A 25,004-nucleotide genomic window follows, 5' to 3' on the forward strand; every position below is an offset into this window, starting at 1 on the left:
ATTTGACTTTTGGTAAGAATACATCTATTTTAAGTGAAGAAGATGTTCTTGGTGTTGATGAGGAAGAAAGAAGGTGTTCTTGGCATTTCGATGGTCATGTCAGCTTGATAACATTACCCAACTCATGGAAATTATTTCAATATATGGGTATCTTTGGTGGACTTATATATTCTCGTCTTTTCGAATGGTTATAATATTACGAAACCATTCGGTACGGACACGTATGATGGATTGGTTGGACACGTGTCAGACGAACGGTTAGGATTACTACAAGGAGTATGAAATAAAACCTATATTGCAATTGAGGAGTATGGACAGTCGGATGGATGAAATTATGTGGTGGTCACATAGACCTATTTATATCTTAGGCTTTCGGACCTCCAATCGTCAACTACTCATTTTATTTTCCATCTAAATGTACAGAGCACTAGAAATTTATTCGCAGTTTAGGATTATAACTTCAAATATGGAGATTTCATTGAATGAGATAATTTTCGACTAGGTGATCTGAGCAGACGGAGCTCCAACAAATTAAGAAAAGTTTAGACCATTGCGCTTGTTAAAAAAAGATAAGACAATGAAATTTGACATCATCACGACAGGCGATTCTCGCTCATTCATCATACATTGCGCAAAATGTTAAGCAATTTGAATTGAATATTCACGAAACCATTGGAATCTTATTGGGTCAATTTTTCACTGATTCAGAATGTTCCAAACATATTTGTCCAATGAGCGGCTCAGATCGTAACTTGTCTTGAAGAAAAGCCACATTACATGAACAGGGTAAGGGCCATTCTTAGAATCATAAAAGGATTTAAGAGTAGAGTAAAGAAATGGGTCCTAGACGAACTGCTACTATGAACTTCAGGCGGTTGAACCAACTATCGATCAATAATATAACGAGAAAATAAAGAAAGTAAAGAACTAAGATTATATAGGCGGCTTAGCTGACCATTCACAAGACAACAATTTGTTTAAATGAAGTTTATTAAAGATGTTTAGAAACTTAAAAAATTGAGGAAAGCTTGATCGTCACTTGATCCAATTTTGCTCCCAAGTTACAACCTAAACTACTTTATATTCTAGAAATAAGAAGGATTTCTTCAATTTAGAGATAGAAGTGAGCTGAAGAAATGGTGTGTGTAGAATGGTGAGTTTGAGGGGTATTTATAGTAAAATTTTCGTTTTGCTATGGTACCCATTACACTGCTGTTATAATGCATGCTACAGTGTACAATGCTGATTTTCTTGTCGTGTTTGTACAGTAGCTTGTCGGATTACTACAGTGTTATCCGATCCTACAGCGAATTCCAAAAGTACTATTTACAATTGTTTATTTTTTAAAATTTATGAGAAAATTTCATAACAATCATTTTCATTTTGTTGTAGTCCATCAAACTTTCTTCTGAATTTAAGGACTTTGGGTCTTGTTTAGGTACTTGTGACTTTCCTTTTGATTGTAGTTGAGAAAAGATCTATTGGATTGATTGGACATATTCTTATATATTTATGATTGAGGTTAGTCTTGCTGCTGTTAAGGACTTCTACTGCAAAAACTGGCTTGCCTGTGGGTCTCCTAATTTGATTGATTTTGGGTTCTTTTGGAACCATGTTTTAATGTTTGTTAGTTGAATGAAATCTTTAGTAAATACTGGTCACCATTTTGTATATCCTTGCCGGACAAGGAGCTGAGAAAATTGAGCTTGTTTGAGGAATTCATACTTCCACTGATATACCCATGCTATTGAAAAAAATTTAAAATAGTGTAGGCCGATGGGAATATAACTGTTTAGTAGTTCAAATCTTTGTTCGAATAGTTGGTATCCTTCCCTCATATCTGGTGGGAAGATTTACAGGTTTGGTCAATGTGCATTCCATTAGGTTACAAATTAAGCTGTAAAATTATACTTGTTTATCTTTATAAAATAAATAGGTACAGATACATATGGACCAAAATGAATTGGTTTAGATCCTTTTTATTCTAGTTTAGTTTATTCTGGAATCCTGCTGTGTCGACTTAGGATGTCAGTAAGGTTATAAGTGCTAAGAAATCTATGGTCTTTGGTTAGTGGGTTTGAGGAATGGGCAATCAACCTGAGAAGTCCATGCCTTTTCATTCTAGAATAAACTAAACTAGCATTCATACCTATTTTATTTTACAAAGACAAACAAGTATAATTTTTCTACTTGATTTGTAACATGGTGGAATGTACATGGACCAAAACTACAGATCCTCCCACCAGTTGTGAAGGAAGGATACCAACTACTTGAACTAAAGTTTGAACTACCAAACAGTTATATTCTCATCAGTCTACACTATTTTAAAATATTTTCAGTAATATTGATATATCAATGGAAGCATGAATTTCTTAAACAAACCCAGTTTCCTCCGCTTCTTGTCCAGCAAGGGTATACAAAATGGTGACCAACATTTATAAAAGATTTCATTCAGCCAGTAAACATTCAAGCATGGTTTTAAAAGAACTCAAAATCAATCTATCCAGGAGACCCACAGAGAAGCCAGTTTTTGCGGCAGAAGCCCATAACAGCAGCAAACTAGCCTCAATCACAAATAAATAAGAATACGTCTAATAGCTCCAATAAATCTTTTCTCAGCTACAATTAGAAGGAAAATCACTGATACCTAAACAAAAGCCAAAATCCTCAAACTTAGAAGAAAGTTTTTGACGGATTATAATAAAATGAAGATGACTGTTATGAAATTTTCTCACAAATTTTATAAAATGAACAATTGTAAACAGCACTAATGGAATTTGAAAACAAGCCTATGGATGAACTCGAAAGATGAATTGCCAATATTGAACAATCTTTCATCACTCTTATAAACAAACAAAAGTTAGCAGAACATGTCTCAGCCTCTATTAACAAATCTGTCAAACAATCGGCCTGCATTTTGAAAAAAAAAAACAACATTTCCTATAGTTAATCCTGTCAAACAGCCAGCCTGTATTTTGAAAGAACCTTTACCAGAATTTTTTGCATCAGTTGATCAATCCCTAAAACAATCAACTTGTGTTCTAAATGAATCTACTTTAGAACCCTTAGCTTCCTCTTCAAACTAGGCAGCCAAACTCAATTTGATCAAACCTTCTCATAAACCTAACTCCAAATTGGAAGAATCCCCAAAAACTCTATTGTTCTAGGGAAATTAATTCTGATGTCCTTCTAGAAGAAAGACCGAACATTCTTCTAAACTCCTACAATGTAAATAATATCTGTAAATGAAGCAGAGATGGAATTTCTGTATATAATATAATCACTATCCTCCAACAAATGATGATGGTAGCTATGACATACCACGTAACTCATGGATGTACCAATCAACTTGCAACTCATGTTCTCATAATCGAGTTCATAGGACAGCTCACGATTCTGGGATGCCTCAATTATGTTGCAGAATTCATCCCAAACCTTAGTAACCTAGCCAAATCTTTGTATAATAGACTTAGTAAATCGCCACACTTGTGAAGAGATAAACACACTAACATAATCTACAAAATCAAAACTCATATAAAATCCATTCCTTGTCTTTCTTTTCCTCATCCTATGGCCCAAAAAATAGTCGAAACAAATGCCTTAGGTATCGGCCATGGCAGTATTCTGAAAAAGTCCAAAAATGGCAAAGAACATATTAATGCCTTCACTTCTAGGCATTAGAATAATTTCTGACAAAACTACTCCACTATTAAAAGGGAAGTTTTAGCTATTGTCTAATGCATTTCAAAATTTCAAGTAGAATTATTAAAATCAAAAGTATTTGTTAAGAATAGACTGTAAATTAGTAAAACATGTTTTAGAAAAAGATGTTGAAAACCTTGCTTCAAAACAAATTTATGCTAGATGGTAAGCAAGTTTGTTAGTATTTGGTTTTGATATCAAGTGTATTAAAGGATCTTCTAACTCTCTTCTTGATTATCTAACCCGTGAATTTTTGTAACAAAGATAATGTCTAAGAAGAAGAAACAGCAAGATGCCCTTGAGGCACAGGAAGCCTCAACCTCATCTATCCAATAAATTATACCAAAAACATCAAGTTCACCTGAATTTTTAAACTCTTCACAAACCTCTAGAAAGGCTGAAAAACAATCTCTCATATTACAATTGATCGGAACTCCTTTGACCCTATATCAACCAAATCCTTACTAACCCTTTCCCAAAAAACATGGGTTGATATTGTTGAAGAAGGATATGATCCAACCTTACCAACCATGAACATTCGAAAATAGGTCAAAACAATGGGCCTCTCAAGCCTTTTGTCTAAATCCCAAATAGCACCACACAAATAAAGGGTTCAACGAAAGCCCTCTTCAAACACCTTATCTTGTCATTACTTCAAAATAAATGGCCCAATAACCCTTATGTAAATTGAATCGAATACATGGCAAAATGATCCAACAGTTATTGCCACAGTTGTCCTTCCTCCAAACCAAAACTCTATACCTCAAATTTTGACAAAATTCCTCTAATACTATAAGAAAATATTAACTGATTCTCATTTTGTTTCCCTTTAAACCCTATACAGCAGAGATAAAGGATAAAATCAAAGAAAAAAGAATGATTGATACTCACTCTTGTGCACACTTAAAGTTATCAGGCCCTCAAAATAAGGAACCAGCTTTGGTCATCCGAGGTCCTTTACAAAATCGTTCAACCCAATAGGATAAATTTATTGGGATTACAAGGCGCATGGTTTCATATTTTCTCTTATCAAAATGAAATAAATAAACACTCTTTCTTATTCTATTTCAAAAAGACAAACACATACCATTTTTCTAGTATGATTCGTTAATTGGTGGAACTCACATGGACCTAACCTAGAGGTACTTCCCATAGATGTTCACACAAGATGCAAACCTTTTGAAAATAGATTTGAGCTCCCTGACAATTACATCCCCATCAATTTACATTGCTTCTCAATTTTCTTTGTAGTTTGGGTGTTCATATGGAAGTTCAAATTTATCATGCAAACTTGGCTTCCTCCTACGCTAGTCAGATAGGTCCATACTAAGTGGTGGCAAGCCTACAAAGGAGCAATTCAATTAAATTATATTTAGGAATGGTTCTAGAAAAATTCCAAAGCTCTCAAGCCTAGAGATCTACAAACTAGCCAATTTTTTCAACAAAATCCTTGGCAGCCGCAAAAATTGCATCAATCACAGATAAGAAAGAATACATTGAGTAGCTCAAGAGGACCTTAGCTCAACTTCAACCATCACCATTCAAAACAAAGATAAAGCATCAAGCTTCTACAAACAAAAATCAACCTTAGCATTGGAAGGAAGTGAAGAATAACTGAACGAAGAAGATTTGTTCTCACAAATCTCATAAAATTCATCATTGTAGTACCAAAAATTATTGTAGTTATCCAACAAGTTATTATGCAAACATGGCAAGAGAAAACTGTACTGTACACTGTAGCACACACTATAGTGATATTGTACATTGTAGTGGGTACTATAGTTGAATGAAAATTTTGCTATAAAAATTCCTTGAACTCACCATTTCAAACACACTAATTCTTCAGCTCACTTCTCTGTCTAAGTTAAGGAATTCTCTCCTCCTTCTCACAAGAAAACATTTAGGCTTTATTTTGGAGTCTAATTTCGATCAAGTTTCGATTAAGCTTCATTCTTGTAACTCTCTAAACACCAAAGTTCAATAATTTTTTTTTTAAGTTTGTCTTATATTATTATACTGTGAATGGTTGGCTATGCCATCTAAATACTCTTGTTATTTATTTTTCTTATTTTCTTGATATTATACTTGCTATTAATGGCCGGTTCAATCGCTTGAACTTATAATGTTAGTCCGTTTGTGATTCACTTCCTTATTTTGTTTTAGTTGCTCTGTTTGGGCTTATAGGGACTCCTTCTAGTCCTGCTTTGATATCAGAGCTAGATGGGGAAGTGGAATGGTAAGTATGTTTCTTGACTTGTTATGATATTTCTGGTATGTACCTACGAGCTTAGATATTCTTGTTGATGAAGACCGTGAGATTTGGCCGTAAGACCTGTAGGCATGTTGAAACCCTTGGAGAATGATAGTACCCGTGATGGTGAATTGTTCTAAAATTCAGATCCAATCTTTTATATTCATATTATTTCTGTTATAATTTGTCTAAAGAGTATAGTTACCTTCATGGATCCCGAAGGATCTGTACCAAGGGGAAGGGTACTCCTACATATCAGTATCTTGTTTTGTTAATTTTTGTTGATTATTTTCCGATCTATTTGTCTGTCCTTATTAACTTTTGCCTGTTATTTACTTGTTTACTTCTTGATGGCTTCTTTCTTTAGATCCAATTCTAAAAACACTATTTCTTCAAACATCTCTTCTCAAAACATTCATTTAAAGAAGAGATCAATTTGCAGGATATTAATCAAGAAATAGACAATTGAAAAATTTCTAGGTATCAAGAAACTGAAATATATCAAAGTAATAAATGATAGAGAACCACTATTGATTATACAATTACAACAGTTGAACAAATTATAGTTTTAAATTTTGATAGTGAAGAAATTAAACTCTTAACAAAGAAAGCTGTTGAGAGATATCAACAAAAATACAACTACAACCACTTTGAACTTGTAAAAATTGCAATTAAACCCCTGACAAGAGAAGGACTGGACACATCTCTACTCCTTTTTCTTCGAGATTGCAGATTCCTAAATTTTCATTGCTTGGAATGACTGAAACAGGTCTATGCAGAGAACTAGTTTATTTTGACTGCTTCAAACTTTACAGTGTCCCTTCAAGATAGTAGCATTTTGAAAGCTATAATTTGCAAGATTCAATACATGGTGATGAGTTTAGCATTTAGCACTAGAGCCTTGAAGACAACTAAAAAAGAAGAAACAATACTTTTCTAAATAGATCTAGCTAACTCTAGGATATCTATTCCTAAAATCATCACACATGGGATGAGGTATCACTCCTAGATGATTGGATGCTACCAAAAATATTTCCCAATGTCCCAGCTCAAAACACAATAGTCTCAGGTATCAAACAACTTCTTACTAGAACATCCAAATCAAGTTTGATAGATCAAGAAGTTTTAGGACATCTTCCTCAACTAGTACTAATATAGACATTCTTGACACTGGAAGACGTTCAGTCTCTTCCATCTCCACTAGACTTCATAACTTAGATCTATCCTTAAGGATCCTTCAAGCAATATATACAGTCCAAACAAAAACAGTTTCAAAAGATCAAGGAGAATCTTCTGAAGAAAACACGATCCATGGAGATCTCTGGTATATCTTACATACTCCACTATGACAAACAATCCATTGCCAGAGCTGAAAGTTCTTACTACTGAGTACCAAATTGACAAAAAAAAAAAAGCCTCAAAAAAGAATTTTATGCAAAACATAGTCAATTCAAGAGACGATTGTTCTTTGACACGTGCGAAGAAGAAACCAAAAAAGTAATATGGGAAGTCTTCTACAGTTTTCTAAGAAGAATAGAATAGCATATCCAGTTCTTTAATTGGTTTGAAGTCTATGCCCTAAGGAACGAGATAGAGTATCCATTCTCATCATCCATTTGCATTTTAAGAAAATGGCAAACTTCAGATGGAAAAATTCACGCAGAATTTCCTCCATCAAAATCCATTACATTTTCATACAATTCCACAGAAAATTAGTGCCAAACCATTCAAAATAAAAAATGTCCAAGAAGAAGACCCTATAAATGCCAAAGACTTAAATGTAATACATGAGCAAAACAATTACACCAATAAATATCTCAAACCCTTAGAGAATACCTCCTTACTAGACCAAAAGCTTCTTCTTCCATAACTATTTTTTCCTCCAATCTCTTTTTCAGATCATATGAAATACTAAGCAAATTTCAAAAAATTTTCAAAACCAGCCTATGGATGAACTTGAAAAACGAATTGCCAAAATTGAACAATCTTTTATCATTTCCAGAAACAAACAAAAGTCAGCAGAACAAGTCTCAACCTCCATTAATCAAACCTTTCAAATAGTCAACCTATATTTGGAAAACTTGGAGTCCCCTACATCAGTTAATCTTGTCAAACAGCCATCCCGTATTTTGGAAGAACTCTTACTAGAATCCCTACATCAATTAATCAACCCCCAATTCCAAACAATCAGCATGTGTCCTAAACGAACCTTCAGAACCCTTAACTTCCTCTTCTAACCGGGCAGCCAAACTCAACTTAACCAAACCTTCCCATAACTCAACTCCAAATTGGAAGAATCCCAAAAAATTCTATTATTCTAGGGCAACTTATCGTGATGTTCTTCTAGAAGAAAGACCAAACATTCTTTAAAACTTTACAATGCAAACAATATCTATGAATGGAGCATAGATAGAGTTTCTGAATATAATATAATCACTATTCTTCAACAAATGACAATGGTAGTTCTGGCGTACTGCACAACTCATGGATGTACTAATCAACTTGAAGCTCATGTCCTCATAATCAGATTCTTAGGACAACTCAAAGAATAGTGGGATGACCATCTCACTTCATAACACAGAAAAAATCTTGAATGCAATCAAACTTGATACAGATAGAGAACCAATTCTACAGGATGGTGACACTATTCCAGATACAGTTGCAACCCTAATCTTTACCATTGCAAAAACATTTATTAATCATCCGAGAATATTCAAAGACAAATCTTCAAAATTGCTAAACAACCTCAAATGTGGGAATCTTTCAAATTTTTGATGGTATAAAGACACTTTCCTGACTTGTATATACGCTTAGACAGATGAAAATCAAGTTTATTGGAAAGAAAAGTTCTGAGACGGTCTTCTCAAATCATTGAGAGATCTTGTTTGCAAATAAATCCGGATTCAATATGATGGTATGTACCTTGGGAAACAATTAGTTATGGACAGTTAACAAGCCAAGTTCAACAAGTCGCTCTGACGATTTGTAGGCAAGACAAAATGCTTAGACAACTTGCAAAGGATCGAGCACAAAGAATAAAAGACCTTAGTTCTTTCTATGAACAATTTGGCTTATCTAGTTGCCATTTAAAGGCTAAAAGGAAATCTAAGCTTTCACCAAAACCTGCTCAATAAAAGCAAAGAAAAACCTTACCTTATAAACCTAGAAAACACATATCTTCTCCAAATCTGAATCCAACTACTATACAACATTTGCCACCAGCCTTACCAATTACTATTTGCCACAAATGCAAACAACCTGGATATATTGTTAGATATTACAAAATGAATAGAAGAATTAGCATGCTTGGTCTAGACGAGCAAGTGCTAAACCAACTATCCAATCTCCTTGCAAAAGCCAGCAGTGATGATTCAGAATGAGAAGAAGAAATTTATGCAAACCAACTAGAGGATGATGATATTTCATCTCTTTCACTACTATTAGTGACGAAGATGAAAAGAAGGAACTGTAAATGTCTTGACAAAAGAACAGGATCTCCTTCTAGTTGTTATTGAAACCATTCCTAACCCTGAGAAGAAACAATTTTATCTTAATAGATTCAAAGAATCCCTAAACAAACTACTAAATACTTCCTCAAACCCATTAACCAGAGATCTTAAACTCCTCAATACTTACAATCTCACAGATATTATTAATTGAATCTTATCTAAATTGGTGAAACCAATATCAATTCAAAACCTCCAGTTTGAAATTGCTCTTCTCAAAGAGGAAATTAGAGCAATCAAGGAAAAACAAGAACTTAATAGCCTTGTCCTACAAAACCATGCTACCTTACAATCAAAATCCTTGCAAATCTTACCAGAGAACTCAACCACACAAGATGATATAGAATTCCTAAACCGTCCAGAATTTCTCACAAAATTGTTGGTTCAGATCAAGCTAGTGATTTGGGATGACTATATACTTAAAACAGAAACCCTCTTTGATATAGGAACTAACCTTAGTTTTATTCAAGAAGGACTTGTTCCCACCAAATTCTTTGAAACAACTAAGGAAGGACTCCGAGGAGCAAATTGCTCTAAATTAGACATTCATTTTAAACTCTCTAGTGTGACAATCTAATTTTTGACAGTTTTGATCAAAGAAATCTTTCTTCTAGCCAATGACCTTTCAGACAATATAATGCTAGGAATTTTCTTCATTTTATCACTTGTTTCTTACCTAGTTACTCATAAAGGAATCGTGCCACAAAATTATGGCTCAGAAGCCCTTCTTCCTTTTTTCAAAAAAACTAAAACAAAATTAGATCCCTAGGCAAAACATTCAATCTAACCAAAGAATTGTTTTCTAATCTCTTTTGCAGGAAAATATCTATTGAAGGAAGCTCAACGACCAACTCCCTCCAAACTCTTGAAGAAACTGAAGAACATCTTTCTATAAAACTTACTGATGATGCTATCTCAAATCTCATGGCAGATCATTATTCCTATCAATAAAAATATGGAGAATCTAGAATTAGAAATTATGATACTATATTCTATGATTGTGAAACCAATGATGGATCCCTGTTTATCTCAAACACAAGCATGGCAATGTTTGTATAAGGCCTACAAACTCAATTCAAATCTTAAAAATCAATGCTTCATAAAGATGAGAAAGGTCTAGAGGATGATTCTCGGTAGACAATGGCTCAACAAACGAGGAGTTAAAGCATCACAATATGATGACTAGATTCGAGAAATATTAGAAGAAATATTTGCAACCATCTTCTAAAAGATGCTTGAAAGAACTCTAAAAACTAAAGTAAAAATGAAGAAATCAACAAAGGAATGCATCAAGTTGGCTGAACTTGCTAATGCTGTCCCAAAAACTCATATCTAAATCAAGATAGTAGTTAGAACAAAAAATTGAAGACAAGAATAATCAGAAATAATTTAGTTAGAATTCACCGCAGTACTGAAAATCACTATAAAAATCAAACAAGTTAATTTGCAAACATGGCAGGAGAAATTTGCATTGTACACTGTAGCGATACTATGCGTTGTAGAACAAAAATTTTGCTATAAAACCCCTCAAACTCATCATTTCAAACACACTAGTTCTTCAGCTTACTTTTCTCTCTAAGTTGAAGAATTCTCTTATCCTTCTTCCTAGAAAACATTTAGTTTAGGCTTTAGCTTGGAGTCAAACTTCAATCAAGTTCCGATCAAACTTCATTCTTGTAAGCTTCTAAACTCCAAACTTCAATCAACTTCTTTTTAAATTTGTCTTATATTATTATATTATCAATGGTCGGCTAAGCCGCCTAGATACTCTTATTATTTACTTTCCTTACTTTCTTGATATTATACTTGCTATTAATGGTCAGTTCAACCGTCTGAATTCATAGTGGCAATTTTTCTATGTCCCACTTCCGTACTCTGCTTTAGTTACTATTTCCGGTTTTAGAAACTATATATATATATATATATATATATATGTATATATATATAGTTAATAGTTTTTATTTTTGTTTAGAAAATATATTATCACTATTTGGATAACTTATAATGATCTAAAAATGTCAATTCATTTATTTCATATATTTCTAGTATGCAAAATTAAAATGAATTGTATGCAAAATTAATTGAGAAAAAGCAAACAAGAAATAGAAAGTAAAATGATTTAACTGTAAGTTTCACTTAATTTTAAAAAATTTGAAGTGGTCAGACTATAAAAGAGTAAATTATCTTGTATCATTAGACATGATTGGAAAAAAATTAACATGTGTAGATAGTGAAAAACAATTTTATTGGCATCTAATAATACCTATTAGCAAATTGAATATTACATCTAAAATTATTTTAACACTGTAGGGATATTTTAAAATAGCTCCAAATAAAAACATTGGTTGGAATCATGCTACTCCAATTGGCAATAGTAAAAAGGTTACAAAATCCTCCCTTTGTACTATTGAAAGTGTCATACTTTCCTTTTTATCTATCTTAAATTGATTGTCACTTACCAAAATTGACAATGAAAACTTTCACACATTTCCTTTCCATACCCTTCAATGTGACAGTCTTTTTTTATTTTTTAGTGGGCCCAATTATGCTCTTACCAAGTACAAACACCGCACTTAATAGTGTATGACTCCCACGTGAAATGCAAATAACAATCGTGCATGACACTTTCCTTTAAGGCAGTCTGGAGACATTTCATTCTTTTGGGTCTCATATATCTTGGCACGTTTTGTGACCTTTCTATCATTCAACCACATATGAATACTTTGAAAGTCAAGCGGGATATTACCGGAACGTAAACCCAAATCATTTAAACGTCTTGCACTGTTGATAATAATTGCAAGTCCCGAAGTGCAATATACTTTCTGAGACGAAGAGAGTATAATTATTGTGATAAAATTTTACATGGAAGAGTTACATGAATGAAACAACATATTAGACATGCAGCAAGACAAGTAGATGCATGTCCAAAAGTTCCAAAACAAGTAATAGAGTTTTTTTTTAAAACACTTGAATCAACGTAAGAATACAAGTGTTGTAATACAAAGCAAAAAAGAAGCATTGCTCCAATCCATAAACTTCCTGGATGAAAATAAGGATGATGATGTCTTCGACATTGATGAACAAGAAATGGAAGCTTAAAAAAAAAAAAAGCAATACAAGCGTGCTATGAGAGATAGTAGATACATGATTTTTATAGAATAGAGCATATGCATTCTATATTTGGAAGTCAGCCAATGATGGATTTTATGCTTGTTATATATATTGAAATATGTAAGAAGTAATATATCATTTTTAAAGTACAAGACTTATTTAATAAAAAAAATATTACTAGTTTTTATGTGCTATATTACAAGGAGTAGCAGTTCAAACATACCCCATCTATTATCCTCTGAAAATGAAAGAGCTTTTTTTTTAATAGAATTTTAAGTTTAAGGTAGGAGGTTTGGGGTCCAAAGGAGTCAATCCATTCATGTTTCCCTCCAAAAACAAGTTAGTAAAAAAATTATTTTTGAAAGAAAATGTCAAAAAAGTTGTAAGGCAATTTTAAAATTCTTCTGTTTTAATGCCATACGATTTCATAACCCAATCTATTATCTTTTGGAAATAAAAGAGTTTTTTTCATGGAATTGTAGGAGGTTTGGGTCCAAAAGAATTGTATCAATCATTGATTGATTATAAGGACCACAATCAGGCTCATGAAATGGTATAGCATTAAAATGGAAGAATTTTGAAATTGCTTTTTTGACATTTTCTTTTAAAAATAAATTTTTTACTGACTCGTTCTTGGAGGAAAACATGTATGGATCGACTCATTTGAACCCCAAACCTCCTACCTTAAACTTATTATATGAAAATGTTCTTTTATTTCCAAAGGATAATAGATTGGATATACTTGAACGGCTACTCCTTGCAACATAACACATAAAAGCTAATAATATTTTTTATTAAATAAGTCTTGAACTTTGAAAATGGTATATTAATTCTTACATATTTCAATATATGTATTAGGCATAAATTCCATGATTGGCCGACTTCCAAATACAAAATGCTTACATTGCTCTTCCATAAATGCAATATATCTACTTTCTTTCATAGCTTGTTTGCATTATTTTTTTTGCCAGAGCTTCTATTTCCTGCTCGTCAATATTGAAGGCATCATCATCGTTATCATCCAAATCTCTATTAAGGAGATTTATGGACTGGAGTAGTGCTTCTTTTTTTTTCTTTGTTTTGCAGTTCTTGTACTCTTACCTTGACTCACATATTTTTTATTTTAAAAACTTTATCACTTCACATGCCTCTACTTGTTCTGCTACATGGCCAATATGCTGCTTCATCCTTTTAACTCCTCCATGTACAATTTTACCACAATAATTGCGTTTTATAAATTTTTTATCATTGTCGATTGGAGTAGTATGATCCCAACTAATGTCTTGATTTCGAACCATTTTAAAATGTCCCTACATTGTTAAAATAATTTTAGATGTGATATTCAACATGCTAATAGATAATATTAGATGCCAATAAAATTATTTTCCACTATCTACATATACTCAACTTTTTCTAATCATGTTTAATTGTACAAAATAATTTACTCTTGTCTAATCCGTCTACTTCAAATTTTCAAACTCAAGTGGAAATTGCTGTTAAATTGTTTTACTTTCTATTTCTTTGTTGCTATTTGTCAATTAATTTGCCTAAAATTCATTTTAACAAAAATAATAGAAATATATGAAACAAATGAATTGACAGTTTTGGATCATTGTTATCCAAATAATTATAATATTTTCTAAACTAAGAAAAAAATACTAACATTATAAATATTTATTGAATAAATAGTTGTCAATCTAAACTAAGTAATTATATTGTTAAGAATATGTAAAATGCTCCAAAATACATTATATAGATTTGTAAATCACATAATTGATATACTATATAATAATCTAGGAAAAGAGAGTAAACTAGAAATAAAATCATTAATAGTTACAAATAAATGATTTTAGCATCAAATTTATTTTGAGACTACATTTAAACTAAAACTTTTTGTAATCAAAATGATGAAATTAGTAAACATAACTAAACAGACCTTTTACTCCTGTTGCACGTGAGGGACATGATTGATTTATTCGTAATTGCACGTGAGATGGTGCTGAAATCTTCCATGCCCTGAGTTAAAATTTGGATCTTTACTCCACTAGATTGGGCCAAGTCCAAGTGACGTTGGAAAGTTTTGTTTAATTTTCAAAGAATTTTCCTCTTATCCTCTATTCTCTCTCTCTCTCTCTCTCTCTCTCTCTCTCTCTCTCTCTCTCTCTCAAATATATCAGCTTTTAGAGACAAAAATATACTAAAAGAAATACTTCAGCCCTATCACTCTATCATTGCTTCTGCCTCTCTAACATTCAAACTCCTTCTGCCCAGAGGACTTATCTCCCTACTCGACCCTCCACTCAATTTTTCCTCCTCCAGTTCCTCTCCCTTCCACCTTAGTTTTCCCTTAGCCTTCCCTCTGTTATTGAGACAACAAAGGAAAACATTCTCCTTTTTTTTGTTAACAAAAAAAACAGAGACTCTTTCATCTCTAACTCAAGAAAGTGGAGATGATTTTCATTAAAGTTTTTAGCTTCTTCAGTTTGAACACCTTCTTTGTATAATCAGTTTGAACACCTTCTTCACAAGAAGGCAATGGCTAATGCTAGGAAATATGCAGATGGGATTTACTTTTTGGAAAGTGAGTGTGTAGCCTATTCAATTTGCTTTGTATGTTTTGTTACAATCTGCATTGGTGAGGATGTTGAACTGTATGTTGCAGTCTTTTTGTCTCCAATAAGTCTAATTTATGATTCCCGATTTAACTCAGCAAAACTTGATGAGTTTTAACGACATCTAGTCTCGTAGAGTTGACTCGGCCAAAATGAACTCCGAAACATGTCTACAGTATCGTAGTATTGGTAAACTCCGTTCCAGTTATGATTCTATGAATCGCCCGAGTCCAGTATTGGGCAAACTCTATTCCCGTTATGAATTACTCGAGTCATCTTGGACTCGGGGGAGATGGCGAACATTATAAGATTTCATGCTTGAACTAGATATGCAGTCGCCTTCTTTCAGTCTCCAGTTAGAGTCAGTAGTGTTAAAAATGGATGTGGACTTTTGCTCGAGACTACCTAATTATTCTGTCTCATTTAAGATTGATAAATATGTAAAGCTGTGTAAAACTGAAGTTAATACTAATAAACAAAGGAACTTTTCTTTCATATTTGGGTGAACGCTTGATGATGTTTTTTTTTTTTTTTTTTTTTTCCATTCCAGTAAAGGTGAGTTAATCCAGAGCTGCAGATAGTAGGCTGTTTTTTTTGCTCGTTATGTTGTACTTTTAAGAGCAATCTGAGTTATTCTTCCTGCCGTAAATACTCACTCCCTGTTGTAGATCACAGAAGAAAAGCAGTAGTTTCTTTTCTTTGTTTTCTGATTAATTCCTTGATGGTAATTGCTAAATGAAGCATGATAAATTTCATGTAAACTGCTTGAAGTACTGTCGATGCCTCTAGATTTCAGAACTTCTAGCATTGAGAGAGAGAGAGCAAGCCAGCTTCTAATGCTGAGGGAGATGCGTCGAGCAGTCATTGATTACCCGGCTGACCTTTTTTTTTTTTTCTGTGGCTGAATCTTTGTTTGAAGATATCCAGAATTTGTATGAGTTACTGTGGTAAACCAAAATTGTAACAAAGTGGTACAGTATCTTAACCAACTGCTCCTAGAGGAGTTGGTCACCAAGAAAAATTTAAATCTCTACTTGGGTGAGGGTTAAGAATCAAATCCCTTGGCCTGCATTTTAATATCTAGATTTTTTAAAAATATTTTGCCAGCGGGTGTATAGATACCCGTTTGGATTGATAGTGATTCACTGAATTCCCTTTGACCTGTTTAGATCCCCCTTCCTTAGTGTAGAGTAAGAGTAGTTGTAGTTTGGACCGGTGGTGGTTCATCGGATTTTCCTTGACCTGTTTAGGCCCCCTTTCCCTAATTTAGAGTAAGAGTAGTTGTAGTATAAAATCTATCGTGTGGACAAAAAAAAAAAAGTATGGTATCTTGCAAGACATGCTAAATTTGTCACCAATCAAAATTTGTGGGAGCATGATGTTCCAAAATTTCTCCAGCCTATCATTATGGCTGATTTACTGAGTAATAAAAGTTCGTGATTTTTGCATTTAAAAAAAGAAAAGAAAAGTATGAAACCTCAAACAACGACAAGACAACTTAAGTTTCTTATAAACACTTTAATTTAATTCTTTCGAGGCTTAAGCTTCAAAAAGAGTACTAAGAGGGGATTTTGGTGGCAATGCTAATATTTTCATTGGCTGATGGGTTCAAATTCAGTTCTCCAACTGATTCCTATGGATCCAAAAATGGGACAGCATTAGAAACCAATGAAAGTAAGCTAACGATCTAGGCCAGGTGATAGTGCCAAGCTCTACATATACATTAGGCCTATAATTGAGTTTATATTGGTAATAAAATAATTTAAAGGGTAAAATACAGTGATCAAAGGTACTCTAATTTGTACGTAAAGTACAGCCTTTGTAGAGAAGAAATGCTTTTCTAAGTCGAATTTTTCTTTTTTATAAAAAAAATTGAAATTTCATTAACTTTCTAACAAATTTGCCATTAGAAATGGCACAACAAAATCTTGAGAATCTCTCCACCAAAAGACGTAATTATATATGAATTTTGCATTCTTAACTAGCACATGAGCGACTTTATTATGATTCAATGTGGGATTAAAACTTAATATCATGAACTTCATTTCTTAGAAACTTAAATATTATAAAAGGTTTATAGGGTGCCAAAACCCACTGTGGAAAATTTATTTAATCACCAACTTAAATTGATTCACGAATGTTAAAAAAAAAAGTTGCCTGTACTTGTTCAAATAGTACCCCGTTTAGTATGTTAAGTACTGATCTTTTGTAAGAAAAAAGGTTTATTTGGTCTGTAATTTAAATTCATTAATTGCACATTAAAACCTATTAATGCTTTTTCTATGTTGAACCTCATATGTTTAATGTGCATAATGACATTCATTAAAGTGCACATTGCTATTTAGTAAAGTGCACATTATTAATCAAGAAAAAGGAAAATGATTATTTTGAACAAATATAAAGTAAGAGTCAGAGGGATCCATCTCTAATTCCAACTTCATTGTGACATGTACCTGAAGCCCAATTCAATATGCCAACGGCTAAGAATAGACTGAAAAAGAAAATTCCACCACAGGATATGCGGCTTTCAACTCAATCAGGATTGGAATTGGGATGTGAAGACTTATTAGGCTTTTTTGTTTTTTAATTGTTTTAACCTACTTGGGTAATTTGGTAAATTTGTTTTGGAGTTTATTATTTTACTACTTCTTGATTAGTGGCCAATTCCCTCTTTATGAATTACCCAAAAGTTATCAAAAGTTCTCTAAAAATTTTTAAGCTTTTAAAGATGTGAGTAAGAATAATGGCAAATCATTTGATTTATATGCAAAATTGACACATTTTATATTGTAAAATTTGTAAATTATGCATGTAAAACTAATAAGACGATAATTTTTTTTTTTTGTATCAATCTAGTGCCTAATACACAAGGAGTTCTTGTAAAAAAATAAAATTAATCCTCTATACACTGATAGTGCATATACTTTCACCATTGAATGCATGACACATAATCTAAATTTGAATTTAAAATCCAAATTTTGCACATGTAACGTGCATTTAATCGTGATAGTGTATACACTGTCAGTATATATAAGATTTACTCAAAAAATATACTTTACCAATTTGATGTATGTGAAATAAAAAATCACAATACAAATAAGGCGTATTTCATAAAATTACAAAACTAACAATTCCATCATTCACATGTGAAAAATTTATTGCAAGTAAAGCTAAAGATTTGTTAAAATTGAAGGTCTGCAGTAGGGGCACGTGCCGCCAGTGCTCTACTTTGAATTCGCCGCTAGTTAATCCTACTTAAAATTTAGGGTATAAAACATTGGATTTGACTTTGGATTCTATTTAGAATAGTAAAGTATTAGCATTTGAGAAAGTATGATGATCTTTTAAAAATAACTATTTATATATATATTTTTATTAATCCTTTTTACACCGTAAATATATATATATATATATATATATATATATATATATATATATACTAATTGATATGTGTATACTTATTGATCTGGATGCATATTAACTTTAAATTCGAACATCAAATTTTGCATTTGTAACATGAACCTAAATCTGTCTAATGCAAACTACATAAACGATTTAACATTTTTTTTCCTCTTTCATTTCGGGTACACAATATGCTTGCCCTCTAAATAGCTGAATGGGGCCATGCGTGTTATCCAACCAACAAGAATCAGTGGACATCAATTAATCGATTCTGCAGATATTTATTGATCAAGGTTCAAATTCATCTGGGCTACACACGTTTTGAACAACATCAGGAGCATCACCAAACTGCATGGCTGCTCACTTATCTCCCTCTTCTTCCTCTTCATCATCCACACTGTCATTCTCATCAGACCGCTACACTGGGAAGTGTTACTGTAAACAGTTCAGTCGTGTATGTTACGGAGCCCATTCTTCCATATGGGTTCCCAAAATTTTTTCAAGAATCCATTCAAGAAATCCTTCTGATCTTAATTCCTCCAATGGGTACCCTCTAAATGCAGTTTCCTTGCAAGATGGTGAGCAATTTTTCACCTTTTTAGAGATTTTTTTACACTAGGAACCTGTGTAACATTATTTTTGATTGGTTAAGCTCTATCGCTGCATTTCCTGGTTGTTCATTTTGGCATTTAGTCCATTTGCTATTCAGAACTAAGATTCAATTTCTTGATCATTTGGAATATTAGTTGTCTTTATGTCATTTGTAGCTTACGTTAGTGCAAGTTGAGCAACTGAAGTTCTTTTTTTGAGCTTTGTAATAAAGCAGAGTCCCAAGAAGAGAAGCAACAAAATTGTAATAAACTAGAAAAAGAAGTTTAATTAATGATTTATCATTTTGAAAATTGAAACACTAACACGGCCACATGCCAATATAGAAGAATTTAATTGCAGAGATAAGTATGGACCTGTACTAGACATTTTTAAGGAAATTAATGAGGACATTCACAATATATAATTTGGTCTCATATTCTACCAGTCCCTTCCATTGACTATTGACATCACTTGATTGGCATGTTTTTAAGTCGTTCTTTTGGTTCATTGATGGCTCAAATTTCAAAGCACCATTCACTGGAATGTAAACTAACAATTTCTTGCTTTTATTATTTTGTAATTCGTATTTTCTTACATGGATACATCAATTTCTTGATAAGGTTCAATGTCAAAGCCCTTAGCAGAAGAAGTACCTGCCTCAAGGCCTGGGGAAGCAGAGACCACTCTCAGCATAACTGTTGTTGGTGCTTCAGGGGACCTTGCCAGGAAGAAGATTTTCCCCGCACTGTTTGCCCTTTTTTATGAAGACTTTCTGCCTGAGGTTATGTTTCTATTTGATTTTCATCTTTGGTTACCTGAGATTCACAGGAACTAGATAACAGAGAAATGCTTATTGTTGTCATGAGGTCTGGTAAAGCTGTTTCTGAGAATGTTATTTACTGATCATAATTTGCAGAACTTCATAGTCTTTGGTTATGCTCGGACCAAAATGACTGACGAGGAGCTGAGAAACATGATTAGCACAACCTTAACATGTAGAGTTGATAAAAGGTGCATGTACATGATGAAAGGATACCAAAATTCAGCATATAGCCATACATTAACTTTCAGCTAACTTTGTGGTTGAGAACTTGCAGAGAAAATTGCGCAGACAAAATGGAACAATTTCTTATGAAATGTTACTATCATTCTGGTCAATACAGTTCTGAGGATGACTTTGCAAAACTGGACTGCAAGCTCAAAGAAAAAGAGGTGATACCTGTTCTTGCCTAAAGACCTTAACATTTACCATTCTTTTATATGTCAACAAATGGTAATAATTTATGTTAAAGACAACAAAGTAATTTGTGTGAAATTCTTTAGATGCAAAGTGTTTGATGAAGCATAATAAAACAAATCTGAGCTAATGACTTTGTATATTGATGCCATATAATGGCATAAACATGGATTTAGTGCTCATCGAAACTTTCATACATTAACCATCTGAGAAACCAGCTTTTCATAAAACTTTAAAGTTATAGAAAATGTATCAGTCCTTCGAAATATGTTCTCATAAACTGCTAATGTTGTTGGATCCTTGGATGTTAGCTTAATCAACATCATGTATTGCAGTTCACATTATAGAAAGGTCTAATTGAAGAACAAAATTGGGCTTTATTCTTGGTTATGCATGGTTATTGTTTTTGTCATTGTCGTTTTCTATTTCTATGCATTTATTAATTTGTAGCTTCTGAGCTAAGTTCTGATAATTCGTTATTATTATGAGCTGTTACCTTTAACTATGCCCTGTACAGAAGGGCAGGTTGCTGTGCGGGTGATGCTCCTTTTAGGATTCTGTACTTCAATAGACGTGCCCAGAAAAGAAAAAGATAATTCTCAAGATGTTTCTGCTTGCTGAAATTGGTGGTGGAATGTAATGTTGTCATTAAAACATTAAATTCATTGTTATTTTATGTACAGGGGATACACTTTAGGCTCAGTTTACAATAAGAAGAAAGTAACCAATGAACTTATGATTTCCGGAGTCTGTGAGCTGTGCCTGAAAATCATTTTCAGCCATGGAAACATCTTCCACTAAAAATATGCCAGCAATATGAACCAGGGAACACAGACATTAGGGCTTTGATTCCTCAAGGAACATCCTGCCAGAATTATGATGTTACAAGAGCCATCCTTTCAATAGATTAATGCAGAAAATACTCCTTATCACAGATTGTATCTAGTCACAGACCTATGTCCACGAGAACAAACTAATCTTCTGGGCATCCAGCAGGAAGCTGCCATGTCTTGCTTCCTTGTCATACTTGCAGTTTTTGCGCATCCAAGGGCAGTGGTAAAGCATAGATATTTGAAGTATTTTCAAGAAGCCACTAAAATAAGCTCTTCAAGTCTCAAATTTTTGATGAAAATGAGGAGTAAGAACTGCTAAGTAAGCTAATTGTAACTCATTCACAAGATAAGTGCATAATAGGAAATGTCAAACAATGTCCTTTACAAGGGCATTTTGGTCTATAACTGTAAATGTACAATTGCTGGTCTGTTCACTGTTCAATGAGAGAGTAATCTAATGCTTTTCCTTCATTTCTGTTTTCTTCCTTGAAATTTTTACATTTTGGTCTGCCTTAATAAATGGTGGTGGGTGGTGGAGTGTGCTGTAACCTATATTAGCTTCAACATTTTGAGTTTGTTTGTTGAATGTCTTGCTTCTAAGTATAGTTTGATATTTTGGTGTATCCACTGAATGTTCAGTCACCCAAATTGTACAAGTTATGCCCTCATCACTGAACTTTTGGCTAGAATTGACAACACATGTTTGTTATGTTGTTATTTGATCTTTTCTAATAGCCAGTTCTCTCTGAATTTCCTGTAAATTTTGGATCCAAAAAAGGCTGGAAACCAGTTTGCAAATTTCTGTGACCCCTCCTGGTGCTGGACCCTTTTAAACTTATCATGTAATTTAGGAATTTGTCAACTGGTAACTGTGTTCTTATCTAATTAAGAAATTTGAAAGGTAGATCTTGCCATCCATACATTCTTAAACTTGAAATATTGACAGTATTGCATTGATATACTCAGGGTGGTAGTCTGTCAAATAGGTTATTTTATTTATCAATACCGCCAAACATATTTGTGGATGCGGTGAAATGTGCTAGCAATAAAGCTTCTTCAGTAAGTGGCTGGACAAGGGTCATAGTGGAAAAGCCTTTTGGACGTGATTCAGAATCCTCTAGAGAACTGACCAGATGTCTAATGCAGTATCTATCTGAGGATCAAATATTTCGGTAGGCTTTGCTGCACCTTCTTGTAATAAGCCTAAATCATTGACAGTGGATGATTACTTGAGCCTTTTGACTCTTGTTCAGAATTGACCATTACCTGGGAAAGGAACTTGTTGAGAATCTGTCAGTGCTTCGGTTCTCAAATCTGGTTTTTGAGCCTCTTTGGTCAAGAAATTACATACGCAATGTGCAATTTATCTTTTCTGAAGATTTTGGTACTGAGGGACGAGGAGGGTGAGTTTCACTTGTTTTGTTCTGATTAAACAAAGTTAAATAAATTTACTCTTGCAAGAGTTAAAGCCAAGTTGCTAATGGCTTGGATTTTAGATACTTTGACAACTATGGGATTATACGAGATATCATGCAAAATCATCTGTTGCAAATATTAGCATTGTTCGCAATGGAGACACCGGTTAGCTTGGATGCTGAGGACATTAGAAATGAAAAGGTATTTTACTTTATCCATGTTTTTCTTCAAAAGATCTCTCAATCAATTGAATGCGCTATTCTGTTACTTTGCATTTTCTTTTCGCAAACTAGTTTATAAGAACTCAGTTTTAGTACTGAACTCACCCTTTATGTAAAAGAAAAGCTCTCAAATGCTTGTGAAAATCTCCAAAAAGGTCAGTAGAGAAAGCCCCTGTGGAGAAAATGAGTGCTTAGTAATATTACCACTTTGGATTCAGGTCAAGGTTTTGAGATCAATGAGGCCACTGCAGCTTGAAGATGTGATTGTTGGCCAATATAAGGGACACAGCAAGGGTGGTAAATCCTATCCGGGATATATAGATGATCCAACTGTGCCAAAAGACAGTGTTACTCCTACTTTTGCTGCTGCAGCTCTATTTATTAATAATTCTCGCTGGGATGGAGTTCCATTCCTGATGAAGGCAGGCAAAGCTCTCCATATTAGAAAGTAAGTTAATTATCTATCTTTTCCAAAATGCTTGTTAAGTCTCAAATTCTACTTAGGGATATGTATAGTGGAAGTGTCCTGACAATTGTCCCTTTGAAAATTCAGAACTGAGATTAGAGTCCAGTTTAGACATGTCCCCGGTAATTTGTATAAATGGAATTTTGGAACTGACTTGGATAAGGCTACCAATGAGCTAGTGCTTCGATTACAACCAGATGAAGCCATATATTTAAAGATCAACAACAAGGTTCCAGGTCTTGGCATGAGACTGGACCGCAGTGACCTTAATCTTCTTTATAGTGCCAGGTAAGAGATTTATGATGATATTACATGTCAATTCCTTGATACCTTGATGCATTGGTGAATACTTTATTATATGATTGTTTTACGATTTAAAGCTTTTTCTGGTGCACCAAATATCGCTCTTGGTGCAGTATATCTTTTCCTCCAACTATTTTGCTCACAAAATAAATTTATATTACATCTAACAGACAATCGACAAACTGTTCCTTAAACTGAAAATTTTAGTACTTAAATTCTCTTGGGATGCTTTTCCTCGTAAAGAGTTCACTAATTTAAACAGAAAAATTTGAAGGAGCTAACTGGGAAAATATCTCTGTTTCCAGACAACAAAAGATTATAGACATGTTGGTAGCTAATCTTCATCAAGTTTCATTCTACATTCTGATTTATGTTTGAAGGTATAGAAGAGAGATACCAGATGCCTATGAAAGACTCCTCCTAGATGCAATAGGAGGAGAAAGAAGGTTGTTTATTAGAAGTGATGAGCTTGATGCTGCGTGGGCACTATTCTCACCATTGCTGAAAGAACTTGAAGAGAAGAAAATTGCTCCTGAGCTGTATCCATATGGCAGCAGGGGACCAGTTGGAGCATATTATCTTGCTGCAAAGCACGATGTCAGGTGGGGTGATCTTGCTGGTGAGGATTAGTTGCCAGCTGAAAACTTTCCTATTAGAATTCATACTTGAACTATATGTGCAGTCTCCTTGTTTCAGTCTCTAGTCAGAGTTTGTGTTAAGTATGGATGTGAAGTTTTGCTTGACACTAGATAATCGTTCTTAGGGTCATTCAAGATTGTTAAATACGTAAAACTATGTCATTTGAAGTTAATAATAATCAAAGTAATTGTTCTTTCATCATTGGGTGAACACTTGAAGAGGTTTTCATTCAGTAAGGCAGCCGATAGTAGGGTTACAAGAGGCAATCTGAGTTCATTTTGCTGCCATAAATGCTTACTCCCAGTTATGGATTACAGAAACAGCAGTTTCTTTTCTTTGTTTTCTGATTTAAGTCCTTTATCGTAAGTGAAGCATGATAAATTTCATTTGGGCTGCTTGAAGTACTGCCGATCCCTCAACAGACGTTGTAAATCTGTGGTGTTGAAATCTGTGTCTTGTGTCTTGAAATCTTTTGAGAATCATAACTCAGAGATCAACAAATGTGCCATTAAAAATTTGGAATACATGGATAGTGCATAACGGTCACAGCATCAGCTGAGCCATCTTACCATTTTTTTGTTCTTTTCCATTTCTTGAAACGTAACATCATACAATGTGAGTACATCAGTACCACTAGCTTAGACTAAGAAAGTATGAGATCTCATCCCACTTGAACATTCAAGTTTCTTTTAAATACTTAGTTAGTTCATATGA

At 33.5% G+C, this 25,004-nt stretch overlaps 1 protein-coding gene across 1 annotated transcript; it reads left to right on the top strand.

The window, feature by feature from the left end:
• The first annotated feature begins 18,887 nt into the window (after positions 1-18,887).
• Positions 18,888-24,491, top strand: LOC113764751 (glucose-6-phosphate 1-dehydrogenase, chloroplastic-like). Its single transcript, XM_027308730.1, has 10 exons — positions 18,888-19,162; positions 19,796-19,956; positions 20,092-20,186; positions 20,273-20,387; positions 22,212-22,417; positions 22,499-22,648; positions 22,742-22,862; positions 23,101-23,330; positions 23,436-23,636; positions 24,032-24,491. Exons 1-10 carry the CDS (start codon positions 18,937-18,939, stop codon positions 24,279-24,281), a joined length of 1,755 nt encoding a protein of 584 aa, XP_027164531.1. The 5' UTR covers positions 18,888-18,936; the 3' UTR covers positions 24,282-24,491.
• The last annotated feature ends 513 nt before the right edge of the window (positions 24,492-25,004 follow it).

The sequence above is a fragment of the Coffea eugenioides genome, chromosome 3 (genome assembly GCF_003713205.1).
Source record: "Coffea eugenioides isolate CCC68of chromosome 3, Ceug_1.0, whole genome shotgun sequence".
Lineage (NCBI taxonomy): Eukaryota > Viridiplantae > Streptophyta > Magnoliopsida > Gentianales > Rubiaceae > Coffea > Coffea eugenioides.